The 25,722-nt window shown below is 46.9% G+C and overlaps 1 protein-coding gene across 3 annotated transcripts in view; it reads right to left on the bottom strand.

Moving 5' to 3' along the window:
- The window catches only part of FAM78A (family with sequence similarity 78 member A), a 137,063-nt gene that overhangs the window by 50,775 nt on the left and 60,566 nt on the right, over positions 1–25,722 (bottom strand). For 2 of the 3 annotated variants that reach the window (XM_077478002.1, XM_077477993.1), the window contains one exon: positions 19,979–25,695. In XM_077478002.1, coding sequence (XP_077334128.1) covers positions 25,167–25,695 — 529 coding nt within the window. In that variant the 3' untranslated portion in view covers positions 19,979–25,166. Of the gene's footprint in view, positions 1–19,978; positions 25,696–25,722 lie in introns of those variants that run through there. The other variant, XR_013272387.1, reaches the window with a different exon arrangement.

The raw sequence follows: 25,722 nt of genomic DNA, 5'->3' as shown, positions 1-25,722 counted from the left end.
TGGTTTTGGAGCTGACGGCCACCAACGTCTTTAACACTAGGTGGTTGTTAAGCAGCGGGCTCGGGAAGCTGATCGCCGTGCCCTTCAGAACGGATGACTCATCAGCAGTTATTAGGGGTTCCCCGCTGACAGCTGAATGTGACAAAAACATTGCTGGCATAACAAATTGTGAAAAAAATTGCATGGGGTTCCCCTCCAATCCCCAATTGGGAACCTTAATGTCAAAATGTAAAAAAAAATGGTGTAGGGTCCCCCCAAAATTTAACCCGCAATGTCAGCTGGTGGCACCACCCCCTTGTGACATCGCCGACCCAGCATGCATAGATGGGCGACCTCACAGTGAATTTGCATTGCTGCTGCACCGCATATATATATGAACCAGCTCCACAGAAAGCCGGTTTAATGCACATGTCATTCGAACCGGATGCAGTTCAAAACGCATCCAGTTTGGATATATAGTATGTGAACCAAGCCTTGCTGCAACACTTACCTTAAGTGTTATCTCCTGCAGTACCTCTTCTCCAACACAAGATGACCTCAGTCTTCTGAGTTGAATGATGCCTAGCATCATTCGATGAGGCGTCACCATGGTGCCCTGTTTCCACTGTTCAATGGTAGCAATGCTTATGTCACCGCCGATCTCTGCATCATGGAGAACTGCCAGGAAAGCTGGAAGAAGTTGAAGAGGACTCTGTCCATGGTTAGAAGGCAGCAAGGCCTTCTATATACCATGGACATAATCTGCATTATGTTTGTATGTTCTCTCTCAGTGTTTCCCCTCACAGGTTACCCAAATGGTCTTTTGGGGACCGATTAGTCTTCCTCTTGGTATTGCAGATCAAATTGTCAGTGCTACATAGATTTATAACATAGTTTATCTGATCTATAGAATATGTTTTCTAATGTAACACTGCAGTTGTCAGGCAGCACGCTCCTTTATAAATAGGCTTTCTAATTTAGTTGTGGTTTAGTAACTAGAGATTCACATGGGGCTATTCCAGCCAGCTTGACTCCGACAAGCCAGAAGGCCAAGCTGTTAGGTCTGACTTGTCTTTGGCATTTGTTTTACAGATAGCAGAAGGGTCTGAAATAAGGGAAGGCAACAGGCAGCAGTCTCAGGGCTTGGATGTCTATAAAAGAAAGACCTTTACAGATAAAAAAAAAACATGCAGAAAATAGGTTCACTGCACATATAATCATATAGGAGGTATGTTGTTGAAATAATGAACCCCCCCCCCCCCCCCAAAAAAAAAAAAACTGTAATCTAATTTAAGGCTTTTCTCTTGGTACAATGTTCCCCCCTCTTACGCATTCTGCAGTTCCCTTGTTGGCATACCTGGGATCATATGAAAACCATCATTTTGGAGGGTGAGGACAGAGTAGTGGTCATAGCAAATAGCACCACACAAATGTTGGGTGTGAAAACCTGTCACTAACAATTGGAGGTGCTTTAAAATTAAGCCTACATACAGAGTGCAGGGGTCAGGACTATGTACCGAGTTCAGGGGCCCGGGGTACAGGATAGGTAATGTATAGATAGTTCAGGGGCTGGGGGATCAGTAACATGCATAGTGCAGGAGTCCTATTTATCAGTAAAGGCCTGACTGCTTTTCACTAAGATTGCCATTCTGTGATTACCCATTTGGCTGGGAATACAGGAACTGATGCAGCCAGAGTTGAGTAGCCAGTTATTCAAGAGAACACAGAATTATAATAAATTATACAGCAGTAACCGTGGTGGTTCAAAACCTCATCCCCATTAATAATCCTCCTTTTCTGCCATGGTTAGAACAACTGAATTCCTTCTCATGGTGGACCTCTCATGGCTTTACAGGAGTGCATCATTTTTTAACCATGCACTTGATCCCATCGTGGGAGGCCCTCTGGGAGACGCATGAGATCCCTCTGCAGGACCACTTCCAATATCTGCAATTGCAGCATTGGATCTCGTCTCTTCACTGTACTTGTACCTATTAGTGATGGCCGAACGGTTCGCCCGGCGGTCGTTTCGCGGCGAATTTCCGACATTCGCGGTCCGCACGTTCGAACGCCTTTTTCCGTCGTTCGCCGCGGCGGACTTACGTGTTTAATGTATACAAGAACTTTAACCTTTGGTGACACGTTTATCATGTGATACAGGACAGCCAATTGAGACATGACAGCACATGGACACTTGTACATTCCCCCTAACCTATAAATACACCCGATCCGGTGGCCATTTTACATTCTTTCTTCTGTTAAGATAGGGACAGGTTCCTGTGTGGAGTAGGGAGAGATAAACCACTAGCTATTTGGTACACAAAAGTTCTTTTCAGGACTGGTATAGGTGTTAGGTGTTGATAGGTTTGCTGTGCTGCTGATTCTTGCAGCAGCCTGAGTGTCTTTTGTTAGTTTAGAGAAAGGGAAAGGACGGTGTATGCTACAGGGACAGCCAGATTAGTCTTTCATCATCATCATCATCATCATCATCATTAGCTGTTACTATCAAGGTCCACAAAAGAGCTGTTCCAGTAACCACTAATCGTTCTCTTTTTTTGCCAATTTGTATAGGGACAGGAAGGAAGCAGTGTTGTCAGGCAGTGAGGGTAATTTTAAAGACTTGCTGTTATTATTAGTTCCACAAAGGTTCTTTTCAGGACTGGTATCAGTGGTACAGTAATAGGCTTGTACATGTATAATATTCTTTCTTCCAAATATAGAAAGGATATTATACTTGACTGCTGCCCTTCTGCTGCAGTCTGCTAAACATTCACAACTCACTTGTTCCACAAAAGTTCTTATAAGGACTGGTAACTTGGTATAGGGTGCTACGGTACATAGGCTTGAGTGCGGTACAGTCTGCTGTTCTGTAAGGACCGCTATCGGTCCACAATAGATAGGGTTGACGTGCACCACTGCTGACCGCTGCCCTATACTGCAGCAGTCCTTCAGCGGTATAGGGACTGACGTACAGTCTGCTAATCACTAACACACAACCTGCTTGTTCCACAAAAGTTCTTATAAGGACTGGTAACTTGGTATAGGGTGCTACGGTACATAGGCTTGAGTGCGGTACAGTCTGCTGTTCTGTAAGGACCGCTATCGGTCCACAATAGATAGGGTTGACGTGCACCACTGCTGACCGCTGCCCTATACTGCAGCAGTCCTTCAGCGGTATAGGGACTGACGTACAGTCTGCTAAACACTAATACACAACCTGCTTGGTCCACAAAAGTTCTTATAAGGACTGGTAACTTGGTATAGGGTGCTACGGTACATAGGCTTGAGTGCGGTACAGTCTGCTGTTCTGTAAGGACCGCTATCGGTCCACAATAGATAGGGTTGACGTGCACCACTGCTGACCGCTGCCCTATACTGCAGCAGTCCTTCAGCGGTATAGGGACTGACGTACAGTCTGCTAAACACTAATACACAACCTGCTTGGTCCACAAAAGTTCTTATAAGGACTGGTAACTTGGTATAGGGTGCTACGGTACATAGGCTTGAGTGCGGTACAGTCTGCTGTTCTGTAAGGACCGCTATCGGTCCACAATAGATAGGGTTGACGTGCACCACTGCTGACCGCTCACCTATACTGCAGCAGTCCTTCAGCGGTATAGGGACTGACGTACAGTCTGCTAATCACTAACACACAACCTGCTTGTTCCACAAAAGTTCTTATAAGGACTGGTAACTTGGTATAGGGTGCTACGGTACATAGGCTTGAGTGCGGTACAGTCTGCTGTTCTGTAAGGACCGCTATCGGTCCACAATAGATAGGGTTGACGTGCACCACTGCTGACCGCTGCCCTATACTGCAGCAGTCCTTCAGCGGTATAGGGACTGACGTACAGTCTGCTAAACACTAACACACAACCTGCTTGGTCCACAAAAGTTCTTATAAGGACTGGTAACTTGGTATAGGGTGCTACGGTACATAGGCTTGAGTGCGGTACAGTCTGCTGTTCTGTAAGGACCGCTATCGGTCCACAATAGATAGGGTTGACGTGCACCACTGCTGACCGCTGCCCTATACTGCAGCAGTCCTTCAGCGGTATAGGGACTGACGTACAGTCTGCTAAACACTAATACACAACCTGCTTGGTCCACAAAAGTTCTTATAAGGACTGGTAACTTGGTATAGGGTGCTACGGTACATAGGCTTGAGTGCGGTACAGTCTGCTGTTCTGTAAGGACCGCTATCGGTCCACAATAGATAGGGTTGACGTGCACCACTGCTGACCGCTCACCTATACTGCAGCAGTCCTTCAGCGGTATAGGGACTGACGTACAGTCTGCTAATCACTAACACACAACCTGCTTGTTCCACAAAAGTTCTTATAAGGACTGGTAACTTGGTATAGGGTGCTACGGTACATAGGCTTGAGTGCGGTACAGTCTGCTGTTCTGTAAGGACCGCTATCGGTCCACAATAGATAGGGTTGACGTGCACCACTGCTGACCGCTGCCCTATACTGCAGCAGTCCTTCAGCGGTATAGGGACTGACGTACAGTCTGCTAAACACTAATACACAACCTGCTTGGTCCACAAAAGTTCTTATAAGGACTGGTAACTTGGTATAGGGTGCTACGGTACATAGGCTTGAGTGCGGTACAGTCTGCTGTTCTGTAAGGACCGCTATCGGTCCACAATAGATAGGGTTGACGTGCACCACTGCTGACCGCTGCCCTATACTGCAGCAGTCCTTCAGCGGTATAGGGACTGACGTACAGTCTGCTAAACACTAATACACAACCTGCTTGGTCCACAAAAGTTCTTATAAGGACTGGTAACTTGGTATAGGGTGCTACGGTACATAGGCTTGAGTGCGGTACAGTCTGCTGTTCTGTAAGGACCGCTATCGGTCCACAATAGATAGGGTTGACGTGCACCACTGCTGACCGCTGCCCTATACTGCAGCAGTCCTTCAGCGGTATAGGGACTGACGTACAGTCTGCTAAACACTAATACACAACCTGCTTGGTCCACAAAAGTTCTTATAAGGACTGGTAACTTGGTATAGGGTGCTACGGTACATAGGCTTGAGTGCGGTACAGTCTGCTGTTCTGTAAGGACCGCTATCGGTCCACAATAGATAGGGTTGACGTGCACCACTGCTGACCGCTCACCTATACTGCAGCAGTCCTTCAGCGGTATAGGGACTGACGTACAGTCTGCTAATCACTAACACACAACCTGCTTGTTCCACAAAAGTTCTTATAAGGACTGGTAACTTGGTATAGGGTGCTACGGTACATAGGCTTGAGTGCGGTACAGTCTGCTGTTCTGTAAGGACCGCTATCGGTCCACAATAGATAGGGTTGACGTGCACCACTGCTGACCGCTGCCCTATACTGCAGCAGTCCTTCAGCGGTATAGGGACTGACGTACAGTCTGCTAATCACTAACACACAACCTGCTTGTTCCACAAAAGTTCTTATAAGGACTGGTAACTTGGTATAGGGTGCTACGGTACATAGGCTTGAGTGCGGTACAGTCTGCTGTTCTGTAAGGACCGCTATCGGTCCACAATAGATAGGGTTGACGTGCACCACTGCTGACCGCTCACCTATACTGCAGCAGTCCTTCAGCGGTATAGGGACTGACGTACAGTCTGCTAATCACTAACACACAACCTGCTTGTTCCACAAAAGTTCTTATAAGGACTGGTAACTTGGTATAGGGTGCTACGGTACATAGGCTTGAGTGCGGTACAGTCTGCTGTTCTGTAAGGACCGCTATCGGTCCACAATAGATAGGGTTGACGTGCACCACTGCTGACCGCTGCCCTATACTGCAGCAGTCCTTCAGCGGTATAGGGACTGACGTACAGTCTGCTAAACACTAATACACAACCTGCTTGGTCCACAAAAGTTCTTATAAGGACTGGTAACTTGGTATAGGGTGCTACGGTACATAGGCTTGAGTGCGGTACAGTCTGCTGTTCTGTAAGGACCGCTATCGGTCCACAATAGATAGGGTTGACGTGCACCACTGCTGACCGCTGCCCTATACTGCAGCAGTCCTTCAGCGGTATAGGGACTGACGTACAGTCTGCTAAACACTAATACACAACCTGCTTGGTCCACAAAAGTTCTTATAAGGACTGGTAACTTGGTATAGGGTGCTACGGTACATAGGCTTGAGTGCGGTACAGTCTGCTGTTCTGTAAGGACCGCTATAGGTCCACAATAGATAGGGTTGACGTGCACCACTGCTGACCGCTCACCTATACTGCAGCAGTCCTTCAGCGGTATAGGGACTAAGAGTTTTGTCACAGGGTCATTTAAAAAATGACATGCAGAGGAAGAGGCAGGCCCTTCCGCAGGGGTGGTAGGGGTAGGGCAGGAGCAACAGGCTTGAGCCAAAGTGGGAAGTTGCAGAAGGTGCGTTCAATTACTTTAAAGGATGCACCAGACTTGGTTGAGTGGCTCGCTCAGCCTTACTCTTCTGCACCCTCCTCATCCTCTCGATCTGCACCCTCTTCTTCACTCTCTGCTATGTGCACCCCCAAAGACACTACCACCAACAACACGACCACCACCACCACCACCACATACCTTCCGCTTGAGTCACTGGAATTATTTTCCGATCCATATCAAGAGGACATTTCTGATGCGCAGCCACTCTTGGTATTGGATCAGGAAGAGGAGGTAGCAACAAGCGCTACTCAGCAGTCTGACGCCAGTACCCAGATCAGCCCAAGGAGGAGGTTGGTCCCCGGTGTTGCTGCCTACTCTACTTATAGCGGTGGGGAAGGTGACGTTGATGATGACGTGTCTAGTGATGTCACGTGGGTGCCCACAAGAGAGGAAGAGGAGGGGAGTTCAGAGGGAGATATGGACCAGCAGATAGGGAGGAGAAGCAGCAATGACTTACATTGCACAGCAGGGACAAAGCAGACTGCAAATGTATCAGGAGCGAGTCATCGACCATGTACGGTCACATCTGGCGCTCCCAGGACACCGGCACATGGCTCCGCAGTGTGGGCTTTTTTTAACGTGTCCGCTGCTGACAATAGCGTTGCCATCTGCAATCTTTGCAGTCAACGCGTTAGTCGCGGTAAGCCCAATACTCACCTAGGGACGACCGCCTTAAGAAGGCACATGAGCAGCCATCACCGAGCCCAGTGGGAGCAACGGAACACACAAAGCCACACTGCAGGCTCTCACCGTCCAGCCTCGTCTTCTACTTCTCCTTCTCCTCTCTCCTCACAATTGTCCTCCACTCCACCTTCCATCACGCCAAGCTCACATTTTTCTGCAAAAAGGCAGGCTTCCGTGGGCCTAATGTTTGAGCGTAAAAAAATGATGACGCCGGATAACCCTCTTGCCCAACGGTTGGCGGCTGGCTTGTCAGAACTCATAGCCCGCCAACTACTGCCATATAAACTGGTGGACTCGGAGGCCTTTCGCAAATTTGTGGCCATTGGAACACCACAATGGAAGGTCCCAGGAAGGAAGTATTTCTCAGAGAAGGGCATCCCAGAGCTATATGGCCATGTTCAGCGGCAAGTGAATGTATCTCTGGCACACAGTGTCGGTGCCAAGATACATCTGACCACAGACACGTGGTCTAGCAAACACGGGCAGGGAAGGTATATCAGTTTTACTGCCCACTGGGTGAACCTTCTGACGGCCGTCAAGCATGTAACCCGTGGCACCCGTGTAGATTTGGTTTTACCGCCACGGATTGCATGCAGGCCTGACTCTTCTTCTCCTCCTCCTACTCCATCCTCCTCCCTCTCCTCCTCAGCTGCCTCCTCCTTTTCCGCTGCTAGCGTCTCTTCCACTGCACCGCCCAAGCTCCCCAGAACCTATTCCACATGCCAGGTGAGACGTTGCCATGCCGTGCTGCGTCTGTTGTGCCTGGAAGCAAAGAGCCACACTGGCCCGGCACTCCTTTCAGCTTTGCGTTCACAGGCAGATGAGTGGCTAACACCGCTCAATTTGACAGTTGGTAAAGTGGTGTGTGACAACGGTGCCAATCTGCTTAGCGCATTGAAACAGGGCAAAATCACGCACGTGCCGTGCATGGCACACGTCTTAAACTTGGTCGTGCAGCGATTCCTTGTCAAATACCCTGGGGTCCAGGACATCTTGCGGCAGGCAAGGAAAATCTCGGCCCATTTCAGAAGATCTTACACGGCCATGGCTCGCCTTGCTGACATTCAGCGGCGACACCATCTGCCGGTCAGACGTCTTATTTGCGATTGCCCGACGCGATGGAACTCAACCTTCTATATGCTTGATAGGCTGCTCCAGCAGAAACGTGCAGTTAACGTCTACCTGTATGAACTCTGCGAAAGAAACGGTTCTGGGGAGCTGGGTTTTTTTTCACCGCGCCAGTGGCTGCTCATGCGCGACACATGCAGACTTCTGCGGCCATTTGAGGAGATCACCAAACTGGTCAGTCGCAGCCATGGCGCCATCAGTGACATGGTACCTTATGCCTTCTTTCTGGAGCGTGCATTGCGTCGTGTCATTGATCAGGCTGTGGAGGAGCAGGAGCGGGAAGATGAGGAAGTCGCAATGCTGGATGAATTCCCAGGGGGGGCTACTCTATCTGAGACAAGTCAACAACAGGAGTCTGATGAGGAGTCAGAGGAGGATGGTGCCGGGGCGGATGAGCAGGAGCAAGAAGAGCATGCTTTAAACCTTTCTGGGATCCCTGTTGTGCGAGGATGGGGAGAGGAGAATGAAGAGGACGACATTATCCTGGATGATGAGCAGGAGCCAGGCCACCACACCGCTTCCACTTTAGTGCAAATGGGGGCCTTCATGCTCCAGTGTTTTAATAGGGACCCCCGTATAAAAAGCATGAGGGTCAAGGACCAGTACTGGGTGGCAACGTACTTAGACCCCCGGTACAAACACAAAATGGCGGAAATGTTACCGCCGTCGCAGAGGGCTGTCAGAATGCAGCACTTCCAGGCCTTGCTTCGAGAAATGCTGCATTCTGCTTTTGCGTGCGCTGGCAGAGGAGCAATTCCCACTCCCAGAGAAGGATTTGCGGGTACCAATCCAACAGCGCCTGCAAGAAGAGGCCGGTTTGAAGATGTGTTGGTGACTTCGGATATGAGGTCATTCTTTCAGCCGACCCATCGACAGGTGTCATCCGGATCCAGCATCAGGGAACGCCTAGACCGTCAGGTGTCCGACTACATTGGGTTAACGGCCGATGTGGACGCTCTGAGGAGTGATGAACCCCTAGACTACTGGGTGGGCAGGCTTGACCTCTGGCCAGAGCTTGCCCAATTTGCAATCGAACTGTTGGCTTGCCCCTCATCCAGTGTCCTGTCCGAAAGGACGTTCAGCGCAGCAGGGGGGATTGTGACCGATAAGCGTACTCGCCTAGCTCACCACAGTGTTAACTACCTCACATTTCTAAAAATGAATGAGGCATGGATCTCGGAGGAATTCAACACATGTGATCAGTAGACCATGTATATGTCTATAAACAATTTTTGGAATCAAGCACACAGACCTTCTTAATTCATTTGGCTCACTTCCCTGACCCAAAAAAGCACACCGTACTATATGCCCCTACCCTCCTCTTTGAAGAGGTTGAGCGGTGTCATATTTCTACTGGGGCTGCTTATTATGAGGGGTTCCCACCATCCCTGTGCTGTGCTGACTTCCTCCTGGGTGTTCTTATTATGAGGGGCTCCCACCATCCCTGTGCTGTGCTGACTTCCTCCTGGGGGTTCTTATTATGAGGGGATCACACCATCCCTGTGCTGTGCTGACTTCCTCCTGGGGCTGCTTACGGTGCTGCTGTCAGCGCTGTATGTCACGGAGCTGCTGTCAGCGCTGTATGTCACGGAGCTGCTGTCAGCGCTGTATGTCACGGAGCTGCTGTCAGCGCTGTATGTCACGGAGCTGCTGTCAGCGCTGTATGTCACGGAGCTGCTGTCAGCGCTGTATGTCACGGAGCTGCTGTCAGCGCTGTATGTCACGGAGCTGCTGTCAGCGCTGTATGTCACGGAGCTGCTGTCAGCGCTGTATGTCACGGAGCTGCTGTCAGCGCTGTATGTCACGGAGCTGCTGTCAGCGCTGTATGTCACGGTGCTGCTGTCAGCGCTGTATGTCACGGAGCTGCTGTCAGCGCTGTATGTCACGGAGCTGCTGTCAGTGCTGTATGTCACGGAGCTGCTGTCAGCGCTGTATGTCACGGAGCTGCTGTCAGCGCTGTATGTCACGGAGCTGCTGTCAGCGCTGTATGTCACGGTGCTGCTGTCAGCGCTGTATGTCACGGAGCTGCTGTCAGCGCTGTATGTCACGGAGCTGCTGTCAGCGCTGTATGTCACGGAGCTGCTGTCAGCGCTGTATGTCACGGAGCTGCTGTCAGCGCTGTATGTCACGGAGCTGCTGTCAGCGCTGTATGTCACGGTGCTGATGTCAGTGCTCTGTATTACGGTGCTGCTGTCAGTGCTCTGTATCTCCTGCACCCTCTTGTTTGCCTACCCTGGTCCCTGACCTTCCCTCTCCTCCATTGCCTTCATTAGCTCCATAGTCCTGAATTGTCAGAACAATTTCCCAAATAAAAAAAAAATGCTTGTAGTTATCGATCCCAAATTCACCTCATACATGTATTATGCTATTGTCCAGGTGGTGGGACTACGTGCTACCCCCTAATAATTACCCCGTGGCCGCAAATTCGACCTAAAGGTTTGCGAAATTCGCCTCCCATTGAAGTCAATGGAGCCCGCGGCGAACGGTCGTTTTCGCGAACGTTTGTGTCCGTTCGCGTTTCGCGTTCGCGAAACGTCCCGTCGGAAGTTCGTCCATCACTAGTACCTATCCCTTTCAGAAGACCTCTTTTTAGCATACCTGTCTACATTCCCTGGGGGTCTCCTGGCCTTATCTCGTTGCTTTATGCCTCTCTTAATGGTAGATCATCCTTGTCGACCCATTCCTATGTGTGACACATTGGGAGCGATATCTTGGATCTAGTATTGAGAGGGAGGACAAGGCAAGAATGTGAGATTCTTATGGTTAGTAAGAATGAGAACTGGCACAGTGATACCTTCGAGGAGATGTCTCCATTCTTTCAGGGCTAAAATGATCACCAACAACTCTCTGTCACCAATCTTGTAATTGCACTCCGCAGGTGACAATTTCTTTGAAAAGTAGCCGCAAGGATGCATAGCGCTCTCAGAGGTAGGACATTGAGACAAAAGGGTGCCAACACCAGTCTCAGAAGCATCAACCTCAAGGATAAAAGGTAACGTAGGATCAGGATGTACCAACACAGGAGCAGAAACAAAGGCAGCCTTGAGACTCTTAAAAGCCTTAATGGACTCCGGAGAACAACTCTGTGGGTTACCGTCCTTTCTGGTCATATGAGAAGTTACAAATAAACTTCTGATAATAGTTGGCAAATCCCAGGAAGCGCTGCAGAGGACATAAACCCACGGGTCCATCGAAAAAACAGCAGTGGAAATTATATAATCCAGGAATTTAACCTGTTCATGATGGAACTCTCACTTCTCCAGTTTACAGTAGAGATTGTTCTCTCTTTGTTTCTGAAGCACACGACAGACATCTGTGTGGTGAGTCTCCAGGGACTTGGAAAATATGAGGATATCATGGGGATAAACCACACTGTCACGTACCTGGTAGGCGAGCCCAGAATGCAGGGAGCGGCCTCTCGTAGCCCCTGGCTCGAGAACCCCTGAGGGTGGTAACAGGGATTCAAAAGTTCAGAGGGCACAAGTGCCTGGCAGGTGTAAGGCAGATCCGGATGTCAGCAGTAACACAGGCAGTAGATAAGAACGGCTGGTGACAGTCGGCGGGTGGCAGCAGGCACAGGCAGATGGACTGGAATAGCAGGAGGTCGCCAGCAGGTGACAGCAGGCTCAGGCGGTCAACGCTGGAACAGCAGAAGGTCGTCAGCAGGTGACAGCAGGTATTTGGATAACCGATCGGATCAGCAGGAGGAACAGCAGAGTCGGGTACAGGCCGGGTCGGTAACAGGCGGACAACAACGGTACAAGGGAAGAGGCAGAGACGTAGTCAGACAGGCAAGGAGTCGGTGGCAGGCAGCAAACGAACGTAGTCAGGAACAGGCCGGGTAACAGGAATCAAGGCAACAGATAGCAAGTAACAGAATCTCCGGACACGCTGTAGACTGGACAGCAAGAGGGAAGCGGAGGCAGAGTCCTTAAGTAGCCTTTAGGGCGCCAAAGCGGTCGCACGACGAGTCCGCGTGCCCCGCGAGTAGCCGTGCGTCCGTTCGTGACCCCGCGCACCCGCGTGCACTCGTTCGCAACATCGCGCACCCGCGTGCGCCCGATCGTACCAACGTGCACCCGCGTGCGTCCGCGTTAACACGCGCCAAAGGGTAACGACAGGCTCTCAGCAACGGGCCCCTGCGAGCAGACCTCCCATGTGCGATCGGATCGCCAGGACGGTCATGACACACACATAACTGCAACAAATCTCAGAGGACATCATTAATAAATTCCTGGTAAACTGCTGGGCATTACACAGGCCAAAAGGCATTACGAGGTACTCATAATGGCCTATTCTGGTATTAAACGCAGTTTTCCACTCGTCGCCCTCCTTCAGGCATGTAATGGCCATAGGGTCTACCGGGAGTTTCCCGGTGGGCCGATGACTCAGTGGGCCACTCTGATGTAAGGGGGCTGCTGATGGGCCACTCTGATGTAAGGGGGCTGGTGATGGGACACTCTGATGTAAGGGGGCTGGTGATGGGACACTCTGATGTAAGGGAGCTGGTGATGGGACACTCTGATGTAAGGGGGCTGGTGATGGGACACTCAAAATATAAGTGGGCCGGTCTGGATGAAGTCCAGGACTAAATTTCTGTCCCAGTCCAGTCCTGCCCTCCTTAATCTTCATGAGATTGTATGCCCCTCTCAAATCAAGCTTTGTTAAAACCGTTACTTCCTTGAGGAGGTCAAATAATTCTGTAACCAACGGAAACAGATAGGCATTCTTAATCGTGAAATGATTGAAACCCCTATAATCAATACAATGTCTCAGTTCACCACTCTTCTTCACAAAGAAGAAACCAGCACCGGCAGGAGACAAGGATTTGCAGATGAAACCTTGAGAAAGTGCAACATACTCCTCCATGGCCTTATCCTCCAAGACCTGCAAAGGGTAAACCCGGCCATGAGGTGGTATGGGACCAGGTTGAAGGTCAATTGCGCAATCATATGGCTGGTGTGGAAGAAACCTACCCGGCTTGACCTTTGTCAAAGACATCGCTAAAATTGCGGTACTCCTCTGGCAGGGAGGAGAGTGGAGAGGTGCACAGGACCCTGGCTACCTTCTGGAAGCATGTCTCACTGCATTGTGGTGACCAGGAGAGAACCTCAGTACAGAGCCAATCAAAAGAGGGCTTGTGCCTCTGTAACCAAGGATAACCGATAACCAGCGGACACTTAGGTGAGTGAATAACTTGGAATTGGATTATCTCATGGTGAAGAGCCCCTACGGCCATGGACAACGCAACCATCTCATGAATCACATGGGCAGACTGTAGAGGTCTCCCGTCAAGAGCCTCAATGGCAAGTGGAGTGTCACGCATCTGCAGTGGAATCGAGTGCTTCGATACAAAGACAGCATCCATGAACAGGCCTGCAGCCCCAGAGTTGATTAGAGCCTGTATCTCGATAGACGACTCAGCCCAAGAAAGGGTGACTGAAAACAGGGGCTTATCCTTCTGGATAACTGGGGATGAAACTACACCACCTAAGGTATGTCCGTGACAGGACCTCAAGGTTCGGGCATTCCCTGGACCGGTAGGACAAGACTTAAAAAAGTGACCCGCCTGGCCACAATAAAGGCACAATTTCTCCCTCCTCCTAAAGGCTCTCTCATCCGCAGAGAGACGCATGAAACTCAAGTGCAAGGGTTCACCTTCACTGACCAACTCGGTACCAGGAGGCATGGGAGGTGAGGGAGGCACGGGTGGGAATGCAAAGACAAACATACAGGAGGCTTCTGCAAGCGCTCCTTAAAAGAGAGCCTTTCTCTGAGTCTGGAGTCAATGAGGATTGCAAACGTGATCAAATTCTCCAGCTCAGTAGGTATATCTCGGGCTGCTATCTCATCCTTGATGGTATCTGAGAGACCATGAGAAAAAGCAGCAACAAGGGACTCCTTGTTCCACGCACCCTTTGCTGCCAGAGTATGGAATTCATTGGCATAATCGGCAACAGTTCTTGTACTCTGTTTGATGGACATGAGGCACTTGGCAGCAGAAGCGTAGCATGCGGGAACGTCAAATACCCTTTTAAAGGAAACCACAAACTCAGGGTAACTAAAGACAACAGGTTTTTGCATCTCCCATAGAGGGTTTGCCTAGGCCAAGGCTCTCTCAGAAAGCAAAGATATCACAAAACCTACTTTGCTTCTGTCTGTTGGAAACGCCTGGGGAAGCATCTCAAAGTATATCTCAAAGTACATCTTGAGAAACCCTCTGCATTGGACTGGATCACTCCCAAATCAATGGGGAAGCCAAGCGGAACCAGACATACCTTATAGAGGTAATACTCGAGGTGGGTGCCTGCACAGAGACTGGAGCAGCAGCAGGGTCAGCCGGCAACATAGGTTATACCGGGGTGGCCACAGCGGGAGATTCCAGGTAAGCCGTGCGACTCAGGAGCATTTATAATGCCATGGCAAACTGATCCATGCGGTGATCCAGTTCATCCAATCTGGAAAAAATATTACCAACAAGTGGATTGACTGCATCTTCTGAATTCATGGCCTTCGCCTACTGTCAGGAACCATGAAATCAGACCAAGACAGAAGTACAGTTAAATCACACTTGTTTAATAATAAAAGTAAAAAGAACAAACGTAGTCAAAACATAGCTAAAGTTCAGTAAACTGTAATTGCTAGTCAGCCAAGCCAGAAGTCAGGGATCAATGTAGAGGAACAGCAAGCAGAATCTGGAGCCAGAATGGATGTCAGCAAAGCAAGTTTTGAACCTTGAAAATTCACAGGAGATGGTTTCTGTGATGTTGACCAAGGTGAAGGCAATGTTCCTCTGGACTGGACGGCTTAAGTAAGCAGGAATGACAAGCAGGATATTATCAACAGCTGAGTAACTGTGGAGAGATAGGAGCTGGCAATTAGCTGACAGCTGAGCGGCCAGCTTAGAGAAGGAAGGGCTGAGCACAGCCCTGACACCATCATCCGATAAGCCTCAGAGTCCCCCCCCCCCCCCCCACCCCTTCCAGCAGTGTCTGTCAGAAACCATGAATCAGACTGAGACAGAAATACAATTAATCACACTTGTTTATTAATAAAAATAAAAAAGTAAATAGAAAAAGCTTAGTCAAGCATAGCCAGAGTCCAGTAACCAGATCGGGTAGTCAGCCAGGCCAAAAGTCAGGGATCCACGTAGAGCAACAGCAAGCAGGATGAGGAGCCAGAAGGGATGTCAGCAAGCCAGTCTTTAAACAAACTGCATGAGATGGTTTCTAGTGATGTGACCAAGGCGAAGGCAGAGGTGAAGTGAGCTGGAAGGCTTTAAGTAGGCAGGTCAGACGAGCATGATCAGGAACAGCTGGTAACTGTGGAGAGAGAAGAAAGCTGGCAATTAGCCGACAGCTGAGCGGCCAGCCCAGAGAAGGAAGGGCTAAGCCAGCCCTGACACAGTCCTACTACATAGCAGGTCTAGTTGGCCAGTTGACATTGATGTTCAAAGTCCTGAAAGAACCCATCCACATCCCCCCTATTGTCTTGGTAGGGCTTAAAGTCCTTTCTGGAAATTTTTTGGGTCTCCCGTACTGTAGGCAGAGACACAGGGGTTGTCTCATCCCACTGCTACCAACCAGTAGTAACAGACCTCCATCCTCAACAGGCCTATGTCCACCGTAAATGCTCCGGTACCACAAAATCCAAGACGCTTAAGCCCACCTAGTTACTAGCCGTACCTGAGTGTAGGGTGAATAACATCAGACTCTTTATCCAAACACATGTAACAGCAGATATACAACTCAGGGACACTCCCCCCTTCCCTTGGATTCAGGGCGGGGGGAACTTTCCAATAACAATAGACACACAGGTCAGCTGTATTCACACTTCTCCTCAGTAAAAATCTTACCAGCAGGGAGGGGCTGCTGGAGGAAATCCCCCCCCGCCCCCACCTAGACATACATCCCATAGTATACTTTTTTCCAAAGGCCGACAGACACAGCAGAACAATGGAATACAACCACACCCAAAGTGACTCCCGTCACAGTGACACCTGGCACAAACACTTGTAGGGCTGGTGCTGGGGAACAGTAGGGCAATCAGGAGAAGTAGGGTTCCCATGACAATGGCCAATAACATACCTATAAGCCTTCAAAATGTGCACTTTTGATTTTCAAGTTCGGTCCCATAGACTTTAATAGGGTTCGGGTTCGAACTTTTGCGATGTTCGAGAGCTGTGGCGCGAACCGAACCAGGTGATGAGCACTCTTGTAGTTCATTCATAAGCTCTGCAGCTTGTAAACAGTCAGCCCGTATCAGAGGTATAGGGCTAAAAGCTGCAGGAGCCCAACATTGCTCTCCTGATTTACTGATCACAGCTGCAACGCTTTGCAGGCTGCTGAGGGAAAAAATATTAAATGCACATTTTTTATGCTAAAATATGTGCCTTTATTTATTTATTTTTCAAAAGGTGAAGTTAGCCTTTAACCACTTCCAGCTCACCATATAGCAGAATGATGGCGTCATATGACTTCCAGCAGGATAAGCCGCCAGCATGCACCCGTGGGGGCATGCAGCGCAGCTATTGGTGGTGTGGTGTGTCAGTGTGACACACCGCATCCCCGAACCCTGTCCTCAGGGCCCACTAACAGGCCGGGTTTTATGTATTGCCTTGGGGAGATGCAGACCAGAATACTGCAATCACTGAGCAGTAAATGATACCACCTGTGATGTATTTCTGTTAGTTGCAAACCTGGCCTGTTAAGGTCAGGGTTGATTACCACTGCTGTAAAGAGCCTATGACATAGGCTCTTTACCATGTGATCAGCTGTGTCCAATCACAGCTGATCACATGGTAAACAGGAAGTGCCGTTTATCGGCTTTTTCTCCTACTCGCGCTGACAAGGCACAAGTAGAGGAGAGCCGATCGGCTGCCCTCCTGACATTGCATTGAAAATCAGTGCAGACCCATTGAGGTTGCCCACTAGGGATGCCATTCAGTGCCCATTAGAAATGCCAATCTGTGCTCATCAGTGATTGCCTGTCAGTGCCTCTTAATCAGTGCTGTCTATCAGTGCCCATCAGTGCTGCTCATCAGCACCGCCTATTAGTGCCCCACCAGTGCTGCCTATGAGTGCCTATCAGTGCTGCCTATAAGTGCCCACCAGTGCTGCCTATGAGTCCCCATCAGTGCCACCTATCAGTGATCAAATACCACCAAAAGAAAGCTCTATTTGTGAGAAACAAAATTATAAAAATGTTGTTTGAGCATAGTGTCGCATGACCACACAATTGTCATTCAAAATGTGACAGCGCTTAAAACTTGAAATATGGCCCGTAGGAAGGGGGTGAAAGTGGCAAGTATTGAAGTGGTTAAACATGGCAACTTCCCTTGCTTCTGGTGGCAGAGAGAAAGGGAAGATTAAAGTAATTCTGATGCTTTGCCCTGTATAGGTTTCATTTTACGTAATCGGTATGTAACTAATCATATCAATATGTACTAATGCTTTATAAAAACATGTTTGGGTGCACAGCTTGTACATATATATGAACATGGAGGCAGTTCTTTTTTTTTTTATGTAAGCTCTGCTAAAAAGGAGCCTATGAGAATAAAGTTGTCTGATCTGATGCTGTTGACTTGAACAAGGTCAAAGGTATGCGTTTAGACTTCACTAGCTGCATGCTTGTTCCAGGCCAGTGACTCATTAGGTAGTAATACTAAGCTCAGGATGACAGTCTTGGAGGTTGTACCTTTAAAACTGATGGCTTGAAACTTCTGTCCTCCCAGGTTTCCTTTACCAGATGCTGCACATTCACTGCTAAGACCGCTCAGTGCAGGTTGTGGTTCACCTCAGACCTACTTGAAAATAACAGACTTTCTACAGTATAAGGCTAACCAAATTTATCTCAAAAAAGTTCAACTCCACATTTGGTAAACATCAAACATTTATACTTTTTTCCTGAATTCTTCAGACCGGTCTGTTGACATTATAGGGCCTACCTTTTCTTTGTTGGTGGTCCTTACTCCTGGGCAGGTTGGTGCACACATGTCCAGCAGTACTGTGAGCCCTGGTTGGCCTTATGTGGCTCTTCGGGGGACATGCCCATGATGGCCAGGGCTCACAGAAAGTGGGTTGAGGGGGGTCATTGAAACCAAGGAAGAGCAACAGTCAGCAGTGGTGAGCACAAGAGAGGTGAGTATTGCAGCCAAAGCTGTTTTTTTATTTTTAAACATCTTGGTCAGCTGAATTTTTCCTAATTTTTCTAAAAACTGGAGTTAGGCTTAATGTGATTGTAAACGATCACAGACCATTATGTTTAAAACACAAATCACATTCCCTATGTTCTCAGCTTCATAAGAGCTTGGGGAAGAAGCAGCAGCACACTAAGCTTTCCAGTGAAAGGTTGTGTAGGCGGGGTGTGTCAGGACAAGTCTGATCATTGGCTGTGTTTCCAGCACAGCTAGAGGACTGACCATGCTGAGCTCCCCTGCTCAGTGTGGTCAGTTTTAATAGGATAGCAAGGGAACTAGCAGGAATGTGGCAGTTATTTCACATAAAAGAAGCAATACAAAGAGAACAGGATATTTTCTCATACAAATACATGGTACAGCAGGCACATATCAGGAATATGAAATGTTGGGGTAACAAATGCTTTAAGGGCCCTTTCACACTGAAGTACTTTTGATGCGTTTCCATTGACTTACAATAGAAGGTGCCTTTTTGGTGCCCTTTTGAAAAAAGGCACCAAAGATGCAGCATTACAAGACTTTTTAGAGCAGCACACCTGCAGGGTAAACTATTACATAGGATTTGATTTATCGGGGAAGAGTATTCATGCCCTTTTGTCACATAGTTACATAGTAAGTAGGGTTGAATAAAGACACCAGTCCAATCCAGTTCAACCTCAGTGAGTGTCTACAATTGTCCCTATCCCTGTACATTGCACACTCACATCGGTCCTTACCCTCAAGGAGCCCACAATCCAAGGTCCCCATTCATATACTAGGGCCAATTTTGGACAGAAGCCAATTAACCTACCAGCATGTCTTTGGAGTGTGGGAGGAAACAGGAGTACCCGGAGGAAACCCACGCAGGCACAGGGAGAACATGCAAACTCCAGGCAGGTAGAGTCATGGTTGGATAAGAACCAGTGGCCCTTTTTACTGCTAGAAGTGCTAACGGCTACACCACTGTGCCTCTCTTGTCGCCCTGGAAATGTGCGGCAAAAGTGCACCAGTGTGAAATGAGCTTTAGGCTCCATGCACACTGGATGTTAAAACAATGTTATAAAAATGGCAGTAGCTTTGCAGTGAGTCTTTCAACATTTTTGCAATAGCGTTTATTAGAGTTTATTGGCTTTTTTTTATTTTAATGGATCAAAAACTTTAAAAACCACCGGTGAGCCATGTTTTTGAGCGTTTATTGACGTTCACCAGCGTTTATGAGCGTTTGGTGTTTTTTGTGGTCAGAAAAACGACTCCTGAACAAGATTTTATGGCATTCAGAAAACAGCCCATGAGCTCCATTGCTGATAAACATCCAAAAACTTCCATGTGTGCGTGGACAGATAGGATAAAATAGAGGGGAGTTTATGGGCTGTTAAAAAAAAAACCTCCCAAAAACGGCCGTTTTATGAGCTTCAGTGTGCATGGAGCCTTAATCAAATTCTTTGATATACTGATGACCACTAGAGGGAGCATTTACAAATCTATGAAATATAATGAACAAAATATGGAACAAGAAGACCCTAAAGATATGAAAGTCTTCCCAAAAATGACTGTCAGCAGAACTGTACAATAATAACTATACATAATCACTTAGGAGACTAATTTCCCTTTAATTTAGCACATCACAGCACTTTCTGGTTCAATTTTTAGCAAAGAACTGTACTTTTTTCCTTTGTTTATTTAGAAAGTTCATCATTTCTGTGAATTTACCATTTGTGCAGTTTCGCAAGTACAGTAATACGGAAGGTTCAGTTCAGTTTCACAAGCATTGCATAATGCAGCTTTTAAAGAAGATCAAACCTGCAGCTTCAAGGGTACTGTCACACCAGCTACGTGAATTGAGAGGATGAAAAGGCTTCTGGGTGATTACATTTGCTTAGCCAATCTTGTATGTACTTACTGACTATTTACAGCATAAAGAGTGCATGTGATTATAACAAATATTTGTGAACAAGCAGCTTATTTCATACTTCTCTACCTAAAAACTTCTCCCCAGCAAGTGAAACATTTTAAAGCTGAACTCCAGGCAAACACCTAAATACAAAGTTAAAATGCATACATGGGAAATGTCTTACCCTGCAAAAGATTTGTTTTATCTGTCCATCCACACCTGGGATTTACACAGCTCTAACACCCAACACAGCCAGCCAGATAAATGGACTGTCCTTGGCTGTAGCTAAGCAATACAGCTAGCTTCCCTATCTGTGATTGGGCAGTTAAGGCTTAACAACAGACTGAGGAGGTTATCTTTCCTTGACAGCAGATGTAAATGCAGGACACCTGATTGGCTCAGAGTGCCGCCGCCGTCACCTCTCCCAGTCTGAATGCGGCTGTACAGGAGATTACAGCAGGCTGAAAGCAAGTCAGATATTTATACTTGCTGCAGAGACATGTGCACTGCTAAAAAATGTGTTCGTTTTTGTTTCATTTGTTTTTTTTCTTTCGTTTTTTGGGTCATTCGTTATGATCGCAATTCATAAATTTGTAAATTCGTAAGTTTGAAAATCGAAAATTTTTTAAATCTGAAAACAGGAAGGAAAATCCGAAAATTCTAAATGATAACTAACTAATAAATAGCTAACTATTAAATTATAGGTATTGAAATTTCCTTTTAAACTTGGCTGTTGGTGAACGGAACAAATACGAATTATCCAAAATAACGAATGGTGCATCTAAACAAATGCAACAGAACTAATTAATAATAAATAATAATAATAAAAAGTTTTTGTTATTTATTATTATTAATTTGTTATGTTCCATTCGTTTAGAAACGGCATACGTTATTCCGGATATTTCGTAACTTTGGATAAATTCATATTCGTTACATTCGCTTACAGCCAAATTTGAAATTAAATTCCAATACCTATAATAGTTATTAATAGTTAAAGTGGAGTTTTTTTGTTTGTTTGTTTTAAAAGTCAGCAGCTACAAATACTGCAGCTGCTGACTTTTAAAATATGGTCACTTACCTGTCCAGGGCGCACGCGATGTTGGCACCCGAAATCGATCTGTCCCTCGTCTCTCGAGTGCCGCCGCCACCATCTTTGGTAAGGAAATCAGGAAGTGAAGCCTTGCAGCTTCACTTACTGGTTCCCTACTGTGCATGCGAGACTCACGCTGCTTGTTTCCACTGGTCCCTACTGTCTCCTGGGACCCGTGTGTCTCCCAGAAGACAGTGGGGGAGGGGGTGGCGTAGATACCCGCAGGTGTCGCAAGTATCTATGCACAGAAGTGGGAGCAAAATACCTGTATTAGACAGGTATCTGCTCCCCCTCCCCCTGAAAGGTGCCAAATGTGACACCGAAGGGAGGGGGGGGGGGGGATTACGAAAAGCGGAAGATAAATTTTTGTGTGGAACTCCGCTTTAAAGTGGTTGTTAACCCACTTATATGAAAACATCCCATCTACACTGTGATATACCAGTAAATGTCCCTGTATTAGGTAAAAAAATATGTTTATCTGTATGTATAACAGCACAGCTCCCAGCGCTCAGCTGCCTCTTTGGGTTTCTTCTCTTTCCGACTTACAGCTCCAGTGGGCGGAGCGCTCATGCTGACGTCAGCCGGGGAGGAGAGCATGAAAGCCGAGTCAGCTGAGCGACAGGGAGCCACGCTGTAAGCCCTTGTATACACGGTCGGAGAATCTGTCGGAATGAGTCTTATCGGACCGTGTCGTCAGATAATCCGACTGTGTGTGGTATACATCGGACTGATTCCGTCCGAATCTCTGTCCGACCCAATTTTCCAACATGTTGGAAATATTTCCCGACCATCTGGGCCAGACGGACCTAATCCGATCATGTGTAGAGCATTTTCATCGGACCAAGTGCCACGCATGCTCAGATCAAATTCCTACATCAAAGCTATTGGCTACTAGCCTGAATGTAGTCCCATCGTAACGAAATTACGTCATCACGTAAAAGATCGGATTTTTCGCCAACTTGGCCCGACTGTGTGTATGCAACAGTTTCGGACACAATCTGTCGACTAAATCCGACGGATTTGGTTGGCAAAATCTCCGACCGTGTGTACGTGGGCTTATAGATACAGATAAGTATATTTTTTACCTAACACAGGCATAGGGACATTTGCTGATATATTAGAGCGCCCATAAGAGTTTTAGTTTTTTCAATGAATAATGAGAGCAGCAGGAGCGGCGGGGGAGAGGGGGGAGAAGGAAGGCAGAGGAGAGACAGACACAGAAGAGAACAGGCTGCGGATGATGGAGGCACACACCATCAATGTCAGGGTCTCAGCAGCCATGATTGTCATGGTCTGTTTGCAGAGGGGAGGGGATATAGCCAGGCAGGATTAGCCAGGTATTACAGGTGTTACAGGGGGCCACAGCACAAGCAGAAAAATGTGTTAAATAGGTTTTCGTTCATTTGGATATTTACGAATGAACTAATTTGTCAAAATCTGTTAAAAGACGAATTCGGAAGTAAACAAATTGCACCTGTCTATTGCAGCATTTAAAATACAATGGTATAACTTTCTCAGTTGGTGTTTTTTACTATCTACCTGGAATTCAGCTTCAAAAACAGTCAACATGGAGATAACCAAGGAGAACTTCTATTTTCTACAGCATAACAGGCTTCACTTATCACAGTTTAAGAACTTGCTGTACTACCCCACTACTACTACTACTACCCTCTTTTATTACTTTGAGAAACAGAACCCCTTATCCTGCTTCTTGTTATGTTTGCAAAGTGAACTTAGATCAGCCTTTGGGATAAAAAGTAAGTGGTGGGGAGGGTCATCACATCCCCATGACATGGCAAAATATCAAGTTTCATTTACCATGAAGGCAAAATCTGAATTCTTGGTTTCTAATCACTCTGTAATATATGTAAGGAGAGGGAGTGTGGCATTTTTGTCCATCTCAGAAAACACCTTTTAAAGATTACCTAAAATGTGCTGGTGTGCAGTTCCTTAGACCATTTGTGTAAACGACATTAGGTGAGTAACCTTTAATTTGCATTTAAAAGCTCAAAGTGGTTGTAAACCTCAGACATGAAATATAAACAAAGCATATCCCTCTATAATGTGTACAATTAAGAACACTAAGTGTCATTTCTGTCTGCTTCTTCGTTCCTCTGCTATCAGCATAAATCACTTTTGACAAGTTTTCCTGACAACAAGAGAAAAATGGTGACAGAGGAGGGACCTTCAGCAGATTGACAGCATCAGCTCTGTTCCTGTGAGCTGTGTGAAGAAGGCTGTCCGCCATCATCTCTCAGAGGAGCTATATTCATTGAGCTCTGCAGAGTGTAACTTCTGCTCTCCGTTCCCTTTTTTGTGAACTCCCAGAAAAGCATTATACATTCAGCACTTTGAACAGGTGTAGAGAAGAGAAGACTGTAGATACATAGGTACAATTTATGTAAAATGATTTGTTTCTATCACCTGAGGCCAGTCATGGGTATATGTAAGGGTTTACAACCACTTTAAATGGGAAGTCTGTTCAAAACGGATAACCCAGCTTTGAGAAAACACCAGCTGGTTCATCGTCTTGCTAAGCATTCTATGCTGATAACACACTTATGAGTTGTTGTAGATCATCTGCTGGCTACTTATATAATTTCAAAATCCTGGCAAAGGAAGTGTCTCTTTATTTCCTGCTTGCTTCCTCCTTCTTACCCGTGGTGACCTAATTTGTACCACCTGCCGGATTCTCCATATGGTGACTCCAGCCTAAGCTGCAATACCACATGGCTGATTTGATGCCCTATGCAAGTCCTTGAAGTAGAATGGAACCACAATGTCCTAAGAAGTTTCTTTCCACCAGTGTGCCTGAATATTATAAGTAGCCAGAAGATGATTGATCTTTTATGGTATCCGTACAAAGTTACTTTATCAATTGTGAACAGACCTATCCATATGAAACTCTTGAAGCTCTTTTCTAATAACAAATCACTTTTTGTTAAAAGAAGACTTACAATATGTACCATAGCTCTTCTTTTTATGAAAAGAAGCTGTACTGATAGAGGGATACAATAGCACTGGCCAGCAATGCAGGTATATCCCTTCAGTAGCTAGGCTACTAGCTATTCTACCCCTGAGTTTGTCTTTTTACTATCTAGGACTCTTCTATTTAAAAAGGAGCAAACCAGTGGAGGCTTTGCTCATAGCAACCAATCAGGTTCTGTTTTGATAGTGCAGGAGTGGATCCTATAGGCAACGTATATGTTCCTTTGTTTTTCATAAAAGAGCCCAACTGCACACAATAAGCCAGTGCGATTTTGCAGAGTCACAAAAAATATAGTATATTCTGTCAGCTTTTCAGTCTCCAAAACGAGTCTGTAATCCTTCAACAAAGGCAGCACACAAAAAAAGTGCCTTTTAGGGACAATGGGGTAATGGAGACATTTTGGCAACTTTTAAACCATAATAAGGAAGTTTGTTGGAGGTATTGATTCTTCATAAATAACACCCTAATGAAAAAATAATCTCAAGAAGAACTTAGAAGGCTCAAGCCCAGAGCAGATGTGTAACATTTTGGATCATAAATCCAACCTGAAATGAAATGGATCCGGTACAGATGTAACAGTGTGTTTAAATGAAGGTCAGTGAAAGCTGGTTGAAAGTCTGAGAAGGTATCTGCATAAGTTGTGCATTCCTGATATACCTCCTTGTAATTCAGCCATGTAACAGTGTTCTTGCATAAAAAATAACACAGTGATACCTAAGGATTCAATACAGCAAAAATAGTTATTTGACCTTTCCTCTTTTTGGTATTATTACATGTTTATTAGCAGCTTTTATTTATTTTCTCAGATTCACCGACGTTTTGGGGGTATCACAACTACTGCCGGTTTGTTTTTTGGCCTCCACATAAGGACCTGTGCGTCATTGGCATTCGGTTTCACAAGAGCGCTAGGAGGGATGGGTTCATTTTTGTTGAGCACTTGTGGTTGCTCCTGGCCACAGGGTTCCTGCAGTTTGGCGCGCTGTCCCAGTGGTAAGGTGGGTTTGACATCAATCTCCAGTTTCATCCTCCACTTGATGGTATGTAGGATAACAAGTTCACCACTGGCCATGTTGATGGCCACCAACCAAGTAGTAAAATTTTGGTCTCTCCGGATGCCCGTCAACATAGGCACGTTGGAATCGCTAACAGGCACTGCCCACGTCACGCTTGGGTAGAAATTATCATTCATACTGACGGTAAACTTGGTGTCCTTTTTGGTGGGGCCAGTAACAGTGCAGGTCTCAGTAGTGTTGCCATACCAAGGGTAGTTGACTCCATCTGAGTCACTAATTGCTGGGATTTTACCATTTTCCAGATCTGGCAGTTCCCAGCTGGACCTGAGAACAAGAGAACATCGTTAGTGA

This window comes from Lithobates pipiens, unplaced genomic scaffold (assembly GCF_037356315.1).
Source record: "Lithobates pipiens isolate NorthernLeopardFrog02 unplaced genomic scaffold, aLitPip1_a1.2 Scaffold_1, whole genome shotgun sequence".
Taxonomy (NCBI): domain Eukaryota; kingdom Metazoa; phylum Chordata; class Amphibia; order Anura; family Ranidae; genus Lithobates; species Lithobates pipiens.
Note: the sequence above shows the minus strand (reverse complement) of the source record. Positions and strands in the feature narration are given on the sequence as shown.